Below are 15,142 nucleotides of genomic sequence, written 5' to 3'. Positions count from 1 at the left end.
CAGTAGGCAGATTGTAATGAAAGGTTTTCAGTCATGACCATGCAGATACCCACTATAGGGGAAACCCTGTGTGGGTTTCCCCTATAGTGGGTATCTCATATTTAATTTCCAATGACAACTACCCTTATTATTGCTTTTGACCTTCATGAATTAAAATGTAAGCATTCATTGAAACATGACAGAGTTTGTATCATGGAAAACATTCATGGTTAAGTTAGCCTTTGTGATTTTAGGATGGGGGAAAAGACCGTCTTAAACTTAAGAGTTTGAGAAGATAATATGGGTGCGTTTAAAATCTCATTCATAATAATTTGTAATTTTTTGGATCTAGTTACAATTTGATTCATGTGTAGCAAACCTTCTCTTCTTTATTCCCACTTTAAATATCTTCAATAATAAATCACGTACAATCAGCACCTGATAATAATAACAAGCTACGGAAAAAGTGACTGTGTGGACATAAAGTGGAAAAAAGGGGTTCTGAAACATCCAACTCAGTAGGATGCGGTAGCTGTGTCATTGTCATCAGGGTATGTGCTTTGTGAAAAATATGTGCAAATATCCCCACTGTGGGACTAATACAGTTGTTCTAAAAGCTCTCGGCTCTCTTCTGTAAATTAGATAATTCATATTTAAATAATAGGCCTTTTAATTTGAATCTGAATTTAGAGGGAAGAAATGTGGTTTTCCTATGGAAGGCAGCAGCACATGTCAGCTTCGTGTTAAACTTCCTATCTTCACAGGAAACCACTTCTTTAGGTTTAGGCAAAAGATATGAACTCGGTTAAGTTTAGGACAAAATCTTTGTTTGGGTTTAAATAACTACGGAAGTGCTGTTACTGAAGTACACAAGTTACGTTACAAATAACTCAACATTGACTTCTCCAGTCTCCTGTTGGACATATGAAATGATTTTTATAGCTACAAATGCAGGATGAGAACAGCCTGGTCACTGACACTCTGAAGTGGTCTGCCACAAGTGAAATTAGTTTGTGACAATAGGCTGTTTCTTTTTCATTCTAATCAGAATCTAGAGCTGAAGGGCTTCAACATTGAAATCCCACATTGGAATGTTCTGTTGCGGTTACTTTCTCTCAGGTTCAGCTAAGACTCAGGCGCAGATGCAGACACAGGAGACAAGGTGAAGTGGAGAACTAGGTAGCTTTACTGGGCTCCAAGTCATCAAACATGGCAACAGAAAACAACTCCAACAGGGAGAGGGCAAAAATCCAAACTGAGTAAAAAAAGGCAAAGTCACAAAAAGGCAAAGTCACGAACGAGGACCAAACGCTGGAGCACGGAGCATAGACACGGAAGACACAATGCTGGGACATGTAGGAGACGAACAAAGACGATCTGACAACCAGAACAGGGAAAGCAGGGGAGTATGAGTGGGGTGATGAGAAGATTGAAGGCAGCTGAGTGGACTGGGCAGGTGAGTTGGATGAGTGCAATCAGGGGAAACACAGACAGACACACAGAAACACAGGAACACAGGAACAAAGGGGGCAAAGCCTAAACCGTGACAGTTGCTGTCTGAGGAGTGACAATCTTTACTTTCAATCCCAAGTGAAATGAATCAATGGAAACATGTTTCTGTTTCTGAATCTCAGGAGGTCATTTTGATTCCAGTTTGGTCTTTGGAAATGTATTCTTTCTTATTGAGTCTTACTAATTCTATGTCTAGGTTATACATGTGCCGCAAACAACATGGGGGCTGGCCTGACCATGTCTTTCGATGTGGAGGCTGACTCGAAAGTATCCAGTTTTACAGTCTTAACTTTTTAGAAAGATCATTATTCAGCAGTAAGACTTTTACTTTGAAGGTGACACATGAAATAGCAGAGTCTTTATCTTTTTTGATGTCAGTATGGGCAGTCAGACTACAGTCAGAAGGTCTTTCTCATGTCCTTATGTGCCTCCTCGAGTCCTCACTCTTCAAGGAGGCTTGATGGAGGCACATTAAGAAAGGAAACACCAGTGTATCCTTTGCGGAAATGTGTTTGGCCCTCTTAAGCAAATGGAAGAGGCGTTACACATAGTTGGAATGATCTCAAACCAAATATAATAATCTCAAATCACTCTACAAGTGGAACTGTTCCTTTCGTATTCCTTGATGACATTTCACCTTGACAATACTTTTGTTTTTATATTGGTTAGGTTACAATCAATTCTACTGCTACAATCGTTACATGGTGTCTATTAGTGCAAAGAGCAGCTGACTTCAAATTATTATATCAATAACAACATTCTCTTGCTTTCAGCACTGATTTGCTGTATTTCATGATGTCATAGCCAGGATTGTGTTTGTGTGTATATAATATCACTCAATCATATGTCACAATTGGTATGGTACATTTCATTCAAACATGTATTTGTGTTTCACACCAAAAAATATATTAAGGCTGTAATACAAAGACCTATACTTCTATATGTCCATACATTCTTTTCACATTTCGCCACGTTGTGAATTGAATTAATGGTACATATATAAACTGCCATGGATACTGTTATGCTCATCTGACAGAGACAATCAAATACAGCAGTACAACAAAACAATGGACAGCTGATGCAGAGTGCCATACGTCATATTTAATTGATGTCGCTTTAAAATGACGGCTCCGGAGCGAGGAGATCTGTTAACTGCCTGTTGCCTCGAGGAGGTACAACATCGGGAAATGAGAAAGACACAGAGACAGTTCAATGTAGAGACGCCCCACTGAGAGTCAGTGGCCTGTATCTGTGTCACGTGAGGAGACTGTTGGCAGGTACGGAGTCTATAACTCACATGGGAGTTTGAAGTGAACGTGAACACAGTTTATGACCGATTCTTGCGTTCCATAGTCATCAAAGTAAACACCAGACCCACCTTTCACAAGCCACGTATCTTCCAAACATTCTGACAATCAAATGGTATTTTTCAGACCGACTAATCTGGAGGAAAATAACCTTCGGGACCTTTCGCTGTCTCATTAACAAACTCGCGAGAACTGGCAGCTTAACATGTCTACTAGTAGCTAAAGTAAATATAAATACACTCTGGAAATATAACCCAGTCTTTATTTATTCATCCACATTATGTTCGCAACACTCTCAAACGAGATGCGGCCTCATGGCCACGCCCCCTCAGGAGACAGCCCGTAGCCCTTTGGCGGAGCTGCTGAAGCGTTATCTCCGCTCTGGAGTGTCCCTGGTGCAGCTTGTCGAAGCAGACGGAAACAAGCCGCTACTGTACGGGCTGCTCACCGAGTCTATCGCTTTTGCTAATCGGACATTGAAACGACTCTCACAAGCGGTGTGTGTTGGTAAGTCACTGAACAGTCAATATCATGACATGTTTGTTATGCTAGTTAATTAACTTACACTTAGTTAACTAACACTACTGTAACTTTACAAGTTAAACATTCAGATCCGCTCGAGGCTATATCCTTACTGTAACGTTAAATGTAGCTGTAACATCATTATTAATAGTAGAAAATCAGCTGTTGAGCAACAAGCAATGAACTCTGTCAGAATAGTGCTCATCTGTGTTCGGTATTTTGTATCACTTTAATACTTCTTAGTTGTGAAATATTGGTTTATCAGTTATGGCAGGTCTCCATTAGAAAAATGACGGTAAATAAGTAGCTACATTAGCTCTGAATTGGAACAGTTCGCGTACTATTATTCATATGAACCTTTGTAATGACTCCAATGCGCGCGCTTTAACAGAACGTTCATAAAGTCTGTTGTATAATAAGTAAAATATCAGACAGTGAAGAGAGAGAAATGTAGGTATTATTTCAATAAAGAACGTCCAGCAGTATGTGTGAGTGCTTCATAGCGAACTTAAGGAACATGTTGTCTGGATTGAAACAGTACCGATCACCATGCGCGGAGGACACACCGCAGTCTGCTGCTGTATGAGCCAGGATGGACGGGTTGCCTCTCGTGCTTTATCTCACATTACTTCTTGATGCCGGTGAGTAAACCAAGTTCACTCAGATAAGTGAATTACATTTTACAGCAATGTGATTGAATACCTGAGATACCATTCTCCCTCTCGGGCGTGTCTTTGCACCTTGTGCTGTCATCAGCTGTGTGTGAGTCACACTGCATCACGTGTTCACCTGTTCACACAGTGCTCAGCTCCATTCCTGCTCCGGTCAATCTCAATGTCAGCTCTGTCAACTTCCGGCATGTCCTGCACTGGGATCCTGGCCCTGGCACCCCAGCAGGAACACAGTACCGGATCAGCTGGAGGTAATGTTCACCATCCTGCTGCCTGCTCTCATTTCCTACCAAATGCCCCGATGCCATTTTCTCTTTGGGTAGGAGGAAACATCTCCTATCAGACTGTATTCTATACTTATCTTATACTCACTTGTTTGATTGGGGTGGTTATCGAACCTCAACACTTTTCTTTGGTGATATTGGCATGGACGGTCTGTTCAAATTCAAATTTTACTCACAAACAAGACTACGCTGCAAATGTAGTCTGCTTGTTCTTTTATTCAGGCAAAGTCTTTGTACAGTTGCTTGTGTGTAAAGTTTGGCTTCTTTTTTTTATTGAAACATATTTTTATTGTCAACAATGAAATAAATAATAGATGCTAATTAACTAACACAAAATAATAATATCAATAATACAATAAATAAACATAACATACAGCTGTAAAGATGGAGAATATGAAGGTGCAGCGCAGCTTAAAATACACAAATGTATCACCCAGGTCCTTCTAGATCAGGGGTGTCAAACTCATTGTTGCTCTGGGGCCGCATCGGCATCATGGTTGCCCCCAAAGGGCCGGTTGTCGGCGGGGGGGGTGTGCTGCTGCTGCTGCTCCGTCGTCGTCGTCGGCGGGGGGGGGGGGGGGGGGGGGGGGTGCTGCTGCTCCGTCGTCGTCGTCGGGGGGGGGGGGGCTGCTGCTGCCACATGCGCTGGTGGAGGTGTGTGCGCGCGGATCGGGGAGGAGCTCCGCCGTGCGCGATTTCCATTTTTTTTTTTTTTGCTGGTAGATTCGCGGGCCACATAAAATGACGTGGCGGGCCGGATCCGGCCCGCGGGCCGTATGTTTGACACCCCTGTTCTAGATTGTCAGATAATCTGTGTACGTTCAGTACATCATAGTTCTCCAGAAAATGGTCAAACGTGTGCCTTTCAGCCACTGGGAAATTCCACTGCATTCTTCTTTAACCCATTAACAGGCTGTACATAGTTTTGCTTTTAAGAGGTAAAAGTTAATTGATTGGATAATTTACTCCCTTGGGTCATCTTGGGGCGACTTTGGCTAAGTGGACAGCAGAGCCGTCCTTCAATCAGATGAATCAGCGGTTCGAACCCCGGCTCCGCTAGTCACATGTCGATGTGTCCTTGAGCGACACTTAACCCCAAAATGTCTCCCGTAGCTGTGCCTACGGTGTGATAGAATCTGAATTGTAAGTCGCTTTGGATAAAAGCGTCAGCTAAATGACTGTAATGTAATATCATACGGAAATTCATTTTGTTCAGTGAAAAACATGTTTTATGGAATTAAAGCAAAAGCCTTGTTGTGGTATCAGTTTAGAAAGTGTGTTGACACTATTGTTGAATAATTACAAAGAAACCTAGACCTAGCAGTTTTTTGATTTTCCAAAAAGCTGCTATTATTTTCCTACTTTACGATCGGTTCACAGTATATTCTCCAACTACTTATCTGTTTCATCAAAGCTGTATTGTGGTCCAACTGAGAAAGGGAGATACAGTTTTATTGTGTGTGCATCATAACTTCAGATCTTTACAAGTTTTTTGCATATTTTCAGACTAAATCTAAGACATTACATGATGTTTGGGATTACTTCCACCAAGGAGGTTTTGGTGCGTGCTCTGTGCATTTGCTTGTTAGTTATCAGGGTATCTCTTAGAAGGGTTTGAAAGGGTTGTGTAGGAAAAATTGATGGAAAGTTAAGCTATGGGCCAAGCAAGAACATTTTAGTTTTTAGTGTGGTTAATGCCACTATGTGGCCAACTTGATTGTTTTGGCTCATTACTTTAGAACTATTGAGAGGGGTCTGCCTGCAGGTTTCCTTGTTGGAGCTATGAGCTGTTAAAAAAAAAAGGAATGTGGTGATATCAATAAAACTGTAAGTGGACAGTAAAATGATTACCTAAACCTAAATTACCAAGTAAATTAGCGTTCCCTCTGCTATGAGAGATTATTACATTACATCACAGTCATTTAGCAGACGCTTTTATCCAAAGCGACTTACAATAAGTGTATTCAACATCGGTATTCAAGAGAACTACTAGTCACCAGAAGTCATAAGTGCATCTCCTTTGTTAAACAAGCATCTAAGAGCATAAACCAGAGCAACAGTGCAGTGCAGAAACAAACTAATACAATAAGTGCAACAAACTAATATGAATACGATTATTAGCAACATTTCAGGTGCACTCACCTTCAGTGTTGCCTCTTAATAAAGTAGAAGCTAGTCTCTGGCTAAACTCCAGGCTTGTTTACAAGTTATCTGATTGTCTGACTGTCCTTGTTTCTTGCTCCGTTGGATTTCTTTTGGCAATGTTTTGGTGCTCTCAGACCTCAGTGGACTTCTCTCAATCTGTTCAAAAGGGTCCTTGGGCAAGCTACTGAACTCCAAATTGCTCCTATTGGTGTATGAATTAGTTTAGGGTCCCGATGGGCAGGTGGTGTGCTAAAGGGTGAATGATATGACATGTAATGGTCGGAGTGATCAGAGGACTAGAGAGGTGCTATACAAATGCAAGTCCATTTACCATCCAAAGTCACACACGGTATTCCTCAAGATTACATACTCAGCCCACTCCCCTTCATCATCTACATCCCCCCTCTCAGTCAGATTATCTGCTATTTCAATCTAAATGACACCCAGATATACCTCAGCACAACCCCCCCCCCCCCCCTATACCTTACAGACCTGCTCATTCCCTACTAACCCTCTCTGCCCCTCAGATCCACCTCAGCCTGTCTTCTCTCCACCCCCAAGTCAATCATTCACATCTTCAGGTCCATAGCGTTCTACAGGGTCTATATATAGACAGTAGAGAGACAACAGGAAATGAAAGCTAAGAGAGATGGAGCCAACATGCATCAAATGTTCTTAGTAAACTTGAGGACGTTGTGGCTAATGGTTAGAACTTTAAACCACTAGGGCTAGGCCATGGGTCTCAAACTGCCGGCTCCCTCCCCTCCTTTTTCTAGTTGTTTCATATTAATTTAATCTACCTCTTAACATACAATTTAAATAAAAACGAAATTCTATTAAAAGATCAAAGGTGTCCGCACATGACCGGTCAGTTTTGGATAAGAAGAGATCAGGTTACGCGGGGCTTTATTAGTTGTTTGGCTGCAAACAACTAATATGTCTCTTTCCAAACCGAAAAGGACAGTGGATGATGAACACATTTTCAAGATAAATGGACATTGCAGTATTTGTTTGTGGAGTTTAATGGCAAGAGGTTTCACTGCATACTCTGTGGTGCTTGACGAAAGCACAGACAAAAGCGACACTGCTCAGCTAGCCATTTTCATCAGGGGTGTTTATGACCAATTCAAGTGACGAAAGAGTTGTTTGTCTCAAATGCACGGTCGCACCACAGCCAAGGATATTTTCCAGAAGCTGTGCGATGTGATTGAGCGCGCGGGTTTACCGTGGAACAGACTGGTGGGCATTACCACTGGCGGAGGCGCTGTGTCACAGTGGGGTTTGTTTCCAAGGCCTCTCGTGTGGGTGCAGTGGAGCTGTGACCACAGAGAGGCCGGCTGATGGTTTTTAAGGAACTGATAATTCAAGCACTCTTATAAAAAGATATTGTGACGGGATGTGAGTGTTTCTTTGTTTGTGTATTTCAGTTTCAGATGATCTGATCTTTGCTTCTGACAGTCACTGTGAAGTTTGACATTTCAATTGATTGTATTTGCCTGCAGTGACAGAACTGAATTACAAGTTAAAGGAGCAGTGTGATTTAGTGGCATCTATAGTGAGCTTTCAGATTGCATCACACTAAATAACCCCGTGCTCAGCCTTGTGTTGACGCATTTTTGGGAGGATTATCACAGTCTGGAATATCATGAGCAGTAACATTGATTTTGATGCATTGTTACTTTTTTGGGCAGTGTAAGATTCAACTACTAAAACTGCTATAAAAGAAAAAACAATTGAAGGTTGAGAAAAAAAAATAAAAAGATTTGTGAACATGCAAAAAGCAAATAACTTGAGGTCAGTTTGGTACCATTACCACAGCAATGGAGCGCACATACCAGTGGGTGAGATTCATATTATTTTGAGATTGTTCTCAATTAAAAATACATATAAATACTGTATTTCAATTAAACACTGTAGTTGAAGCGGAAAAGTCAGTGGGCCCAAATCAGTCTGTGTCAATCTATAAATGACTGTGGGTGATTCTTAGTATCCGTTTCCACAGCTGCTTCTTAAAGCGTACATATTTTAATAAATCTGTGAGAGGTGACGCATGTTTAATTTCATTAAATTGCCTGAAAACGACAAGAGGCTGTTTCAGTATAGGCTCTTAAAATCTGCAACGAGACGTCCAGTGACCAGGGTGCGTCAGAGCCTCTGGCCTACTCTCTGTTTTTAGCAAAAGTAGAGTCTCATGTTTTATCCTTGAAACAAATTGCAGTGCAAACAATGTTGTCTAAAATCAGTTACTAAGCTATGTGACAATGTACTAGCTAAGATATATTAGCAATGCCTTACAAAGAGACAGCTGTACCAATGTCACCACAGCTGGACTGGTAGCGTGTGGTACTAAACCGTATGTTGGTTAAAACCACTATGATCTCATTGTCAGAAATGAATGTATACATAAGATTTCTTAACACAGTTTGGAAAGTATTGACTGAAAACGATCTCCGTCCACACGTGTTAGCATCATTTTCTAAATGATCTCCATACTATATCACGTGACTCTTCATGTACACTGGGCATGCGTGTGGTTGCTGATGTAAACAGGAAGTAGATTGGTTGCTTAGTTAAAAAAAATACGACAGAGTAATAAAGTAGTCTTTAATATTGAAAGGTTGTGTTTGATACTTAAGATCTTCTCTAAAATCTTCCTCTATGAACTCAAACAGACAGTTCGTGGAAAGTTTTAGAAGTTTTATTTTTCAGACTTAATGTTAGTTACAGCGCTGCAGGTCTTGCTCTATATTCTCTCTCTCACATCAAATTTACTTTAAAATCAACCCTTACACATAAAGGTTTACTAGATTATGGTCCATAAATGTGGTCAACACACGTCTCTCACTCGTTCCCTCTGGTTTCGTTGTCTGTTCTCACTCGTAGCTCTGCTGGTGTCTGAAGTCTCTGTCCTACTGGAGAGCATTTACTGCTTTAGCTCCTTTGTAAACATTATTTATCACCAAACTATTTTAGTTTTAACCTATATCATAGGTAAATAAAGACTGAATCATCATCCAGTAGGCAATATTATGCTGAATAAACAGTTGCCCCATTTATTATACAGAGGAGTAGACTAAATATTAGACAGTCATCTCAGTAATTCTTTCAATGCAATACGATTCAACAGCAGCACAAACTACAGCCTCTCTAAACCAACATCTGAACATCACAACCTTGGGGAAGGTAGGATTTATTGCAGGACTGCTGTATTAGACGTCATTAGTTCCAGCTACAGTTGGTGTACCTACAGTAATCAGTTGTAACTGAGTGTATATACACCTGATACATTTAAACTGACCATCTCAGACTCATGAGAGTTTTAACAGTTTTTGTGATCTTCAAATATGTGGATTAACAGTGTTTGTGTTCAGCCTGAGTGTACTCATGCTGATATTCAACACAGAGTGTGTGCAATGTGGGTGCTATTAAAACTAGACCCAACCTATGCTGGGTTTTAGAGGCCTATGCTCATATTGTGAGTTAAAAAGTCTCAGAATGATATTTCTGCTGAACTTTTTTCTTTTTTTACATGAACGCATTGCATCAACATTTTTGTGAAGGATCTCTTAAATTGTGTTATTAAAGAATTGTAAACAAGACAAGTACTGAACAGGACATTTGACAGTTGAATCATAAACGTGTCAGTGCTCTCTGGTGTACAAACTATTTAAATGTTACTTTCAACACTGGCATGTCTAAACTGCAGTTTCTTGTTAATTACTGATACTGATATATCTGTGTTGAGCCATATCGACCGATAATCAAACTTTACTATTGAGTATGTGATAGTGTGATAGTTTATTCCCCCTAGTCAACTGAACAAAAGAAATAATCCTTCCATAATAAGAGCACCGAAAGCATGAAATCAAATGTTTGAGCTCTTTGTTTTTCTTTGCAGGGTGAGGGGGAGAGTAAGGAAGCATCTATCAAACTTAACGACGACACCATTTAAGCTGAGGCTTTTACCCATGAAGGAGTATGCCCTGACTGTCCAGGCGTCCTACAACCAGACCCTGTCTGAAGAATCCAACAAAGTCACCTTCACCCCTTTCACACAGAGTACGTCAACATGACCGTCTTTTGAGTTGCATGTTTGTTGCCTTGGATTGATGAATGACATATTATGTTATTATTTGTCGCTAAGAGATAAGACTCAGTCTTATTGAGGTAGATTAGAGGAATTTTGCCATTTTCCTCATTTTACCTTTAGTAGCAGCTTGAGCTAAGGCTGAAATGATCAGTCAATAAATGTGTTTCCATCCATGTTAAAAAACGTTCAGAAAATTTGTAAAAAGGCTTTTAGTCTTGACTGAGGTTGAAAAGATTATCAAAATACAAGCATAACATGCATGGACTAAATAACAGCACCACATGAGCAGCTGACTCAAATGTATTACAAATGTATTCACATTTTCTAGAGCATTGGCCAAAATATTGTCTGAAAGTGAAAACAATGAAAATGCAAATGCACCAAAAACATGCCATACACTTGAGATGTACAAGTTCAGATTTAATTTCACTTCACACCCTCTCTGCCACCCTTTTTGACTTTAATTTAAAAAGAATGTGCTTTCTTTTTTCTAACAAGCCATAATAGGTCCTCCAAAAGTCTCTCTGGCTGGATGTGGCCACTGCATCCATCTCAACATGTCACTCCCTGAAGCTGACCGAAGTTCAGGAATCAAAGATATGAAGACATTCTACTCCGGTGTTCAGTTCGAAGTCCTTTGGAGGAAACATAAAGGAGCAGAGGTAAGACATGCATTTTGCACCTTTGTCAAACAAATTTCTTCTCATGAACTCTACTGTGTATGATGACTATGTTGTCATGAAGTCTTACATTTACTTTAATTCCTCTAATATAGACACAACCAGTTAACCAAATAGTTTCCTGAGGCAGAGCTTCTACAGAAGGACAGATAGGCTCATTGGTTGAGTTAAACCTTAGTAGACGGTGGCAAGGAATTACAGCAAATTGGATATTATACATTATTGGACTACCTTCTAAATTTGATTCATCTCATGATCACATCATGTTTTGTTAATTGTTTTTTATTGTATTTTTTTCTCAGTGTGTTTGCTGCCCTGAATACTGCACATACTATCTGACCTTTTCACAGCTCAACGTTCGACTTGTCAAAGCAGGAAAAGCACAGGTGTAATTAAAAACCCTATTCCATTTAGTGTCCCACTGAACCACATCAGAGCATGGACAATGCCAGAGTCCTGGTACAGGCTCACCTAAATGGAATGCAGCCATTCCTGCTTTGACAAATCTGTCTGCCCTGAAAAGGAACAGTTGTATTACCTAATGTAGATCCAAGTCACTTATTCCTCTGGCCTTGTGGGTTTAGCTGTGATCATACCTCTGCCTCAGACAAAAACAACTAGAACTAGAAAACTCCAATCTCCTCTTTGGAAATGGAAATGGTGCCATATGCGACCTCGGCACTCTGTGCGTTACTCAGTGATTCAGTCACGTAGAATTCCCCGTGCAAACGTTAAGGGAAAAGTAAAAACTTTACATTTACTAGCGGCTCATATCATCAAAGGTATTTTCATGATCCCATAGATGTCTGACTGCTAGGAAAGATAAAATAAGTGCCACGGATGATACCAAGCTTTAAACCCAATACTGTCACCGAATCCCGTGGTAGGTTAATGTACAGAGTGCTGGGGTCACGGATGAGGCTCAAATGGAAATCATTTAACTTTTTTCTTCATATTTTACCTGCAGCAGTCCGCCATCACAGCAAACAACAGTTATACTGTGAACAACCTACAGATTGGCACGGAGTACTGTGTACAGGTGCACATAAGGATTAATACCAACACAAACACTGTGCCATCCGCTTTGAATTGCACCTTCACTAGCATTGTGGAACCAAGCCGAGGTGAGCTGAACTTTCAAATAGAAGTGCAGGTAAATGTCCCAAGCCAGTGCTGTTTCGGTCATTTTATGGCCAGGGGTTCCTGATGCACCTGTAACTCACCTGTAATACACTTATGACACACTTGTAACGCACCTGGATAAATGGTGAGATCAGAAATAATTTATTATCATATATGACAGGTGGACATGTTTGGGGCTGTTGTTTTTTGACCCCTTTTCCTGCCATGACAGCCTGGGAATCCTGCGGCGTGTTTTCCTCAAAGGAAAAGCTATTATTGTCTAGGATGTGTATATTATAGAAAACCGACAGTCCCAGTGTTTCCATGCCTAATAAAGTGTGGTATCATTTGGCAGCACAATGAATCAGAATCCAGCTTATTGCCAAGTAGATTTCACATAAAAGGAATTTGCCTTGGAATTTTGATATGTAGACAAGAAACATGAATATAAAATATAGAAAAGTACAATACATTATATATAATGTCAGCTGGGACCCTGAGATGGATAAGCAGTTATGGATAATAGATGGAATGGATGGATCTTTAAAAAACTTACAATGTAAGTCTGCAAAACCATCTGGAGTTAAATACTACCGTAATGCCATAAGTCAAAAATGACTTTGGTCACACTTTTTGGTACACGGTCGAGCAAAGAGCGAGGCAATAAAACTTCTGTGTGTGTGTGCGCGTGTGTGTGTGTGTGTGTGTGTGTGTGCACGTGTGGGTGTGGGTGTGTGTGTGGTGTGTGTGTGTGTGTGTGTGTGTGTGTGTGTGTGTGTGTGTGTGTGTGTGTGTGTGTGTGTGTGTCTGCAGACCCTGTTTTTTTAGGTGCAGTTGCTGCTCTTCTGACTGTTATCGGTGCCCTAATGAGCTTCATGTTTTGCCTCTACTACACTGGATTCCTTTGTAAAATGAAGGCAACTCTGCCCAGAGTACTCGTTGTAAGAAACTTGAGTTTGTCTGTCTGTCTTGATTTTTGACATTTTGTTTTTTGTACGCATTTAGAATTCAGAATGTAAAACTATTCCTTTAAACATTTTAAGATCTGAGATTCGATGCCTCTCAATGGCTATCAACATAACATTTAACTGTACTTTGAAGTCAGTGTGCTTCAAACAACGTGATTGTTGGATTGTCAAACAGCATCTGACAGGCTGTGTGCAACAATTTCTGTAATTTTCTGAAACTAACAATCCTTCATGCATTGACACTTAATACCAATGAGTAAGTCCAGCTTCCTGTTCACTGCTGTTTAGGAGATATTGTAGCTTCAATTTAGCCTTCTAATTTCACACTGAACATTTGCTGCCTCCAGTTCCATAAGTTGATTTTGTAGATTAGATGATACCCTACTGTATTTAGCAGGGATGGTGCATCTTAGAGTTCAATTGATCTATTACACTGTCATATTCCCCAACTTCTTCTCCCTCCTCTGTCTCTATTTCTTTGTTCCCTCTTTGCTACTCTAGGAGGCACTGAGCCAAGGCTACACCCTCACACCAGAAAGGACGGTCCCTGACAACATCTCCATTGGCGCAGAGACGGAGAAACAGAGGAAGCCCAATAATCCCCCAGCTACACAAGCTGCCACCAGGGGCACTGACTCAGATGAGGAGGATGAAGAGGAGGAAGGGGGAAACGTCTACATGGACAGAGACGCAGAGCTTTCCTCAGGTGAAAGTTCCTGCCAGGACTCTGTTGATGTGTTCGGGAACAGCAAGGTGGCTGTGTCAGGGGGCTCCGGGAGTTCGACAGTGAAGGCGGAAGTACAGGACACAGAGTTTGAGGTTGAGATTAGGCATGGGGGGCTTGATCAGAACGAGGCCAAAGCTGAAGGAACAGAGGTTTCTTTCATGCCTGAAGGACCAGTCACAGGTCAAGTGAAGGAGGAGAAGGAGGACAAGGAAGAGGTGTGTGAGAGCTTAGGCAATATCGATCTGTTCTCAGTCACCCTCGCTGCACTGGAAGGGGACGAGGGAGAAGAGCAGAATACAAGAGAATCTCTCACAGACTGTCTGTCTGATCTGGAGCCTCTACTGCCCACAAACTCAAAACGGACCCTGAGCCACACAGATGATCGGACAACATTGGCATTAACCCTACCTACACAAGAAGACTTTACTGAGGGTGGGTATGAAGCCAGACGTATGAACACTTCGTCTGGCTGTCTCAGTACCTGTGATGGTGAGACGCAGCATGAAGAAACACAGGAGGAGGAGGAGGAGGAGGAGGAAGAGGAAGAGGAGGAGGAGGAGGAGGAGGAGGAGGAGGAGGAGGAATTTTCCGGATATATGGGACACACATGAAATGTTGCTCTGACGTGTTACTGTGTGTATGACTATCATTAATATGTAACATCCTTGCAAGTAATATTCCTTCTTAAAAAAAAAAAAGTCCAGACCAAAAGTCTGAAATATTTAAATGTAGTTAAGGTGGTTAACAGTGGTCTATTTTCCTATTCTTAAGGAAATACAAGGACACACATCAATACATTTCTCCTACAAATACAACGCCATAGTAGCCCCCTGTAGTTCTTAAAATGACCAGTTTCCATCTTAAAATGAGCGTCCTTGTTAGCATCCAAGTCATAACTGTGAAACCTCTCTGAGAGGATATATCCGACCTAATGATACAGAACAGCCTAAAAAGCAAAACATAAAGATCCCTTACATTAGCCAAAGTCCAATTTATTGAATATAATGTTACTGAATTATTTTTCACAGCAGACATTTTGACTTGTCATAGTAGGAAAAGTGCAGGTGTTATTAATAACATTAGTATTGGCTCTGTTCTATCCAAATCAGCCATGACAGTACCAGGACCCTGCCTC

At 41.0% G+C, this 15,142-nt stretch overlaps 1 protein-coding gene across 1 annotated transcript; it reads left to right on the top strand.

Annotated features, from left to right (window-relative positions):
* Positions 1-3,179: 3,179 nt before the first annotated feature.
* crfb1 (cytokine receptor family member b1) lies at positions 3,180-14,618 on the top strand (the record flags this gene model as incomplete). The annotated part of the gene is made up of 8 exons (XM_079170210.1): positions 3,180-3,305; positions 3,859-3,961; positions 4,122-4,242; positions 10,319-10,479; positions 11,009-11,172; positions 12,158-12,314; positions 13,126-13,253; positions 13,782-14,618. Exons 2-8 carry the CDS (start codon positions 3,913-3,915, stop codon positions 14,616-14,618), a joined length of 1,617 nt encoding a protein of 538 aa, XP_079026336.1. The 5' UTR covers positions 3,180-3,305; positions 3,859-3,912.
* Positions 14,619-15,142: the final 524 nt, after the last annotated feature.

The sequence above is a fragment of the Pholis gunnellus genome (genome assembly GCF_910591455.1).
Source record: "Pholis gunnellus genome assembly, chromosome: 12".
In the NCBI taxonomy this organism is placed as follows: domain Eukaryota; kingdom Metazoa; phylum Chordata; class Actinopteri; order Perciformes; family Pholidae; genus Pholis; species Pholis gunnellus.
Note: the sequence above shows the minus strand (reverse complement) of the source record. Positions and strands in the feature narration are given on the sequence as shown.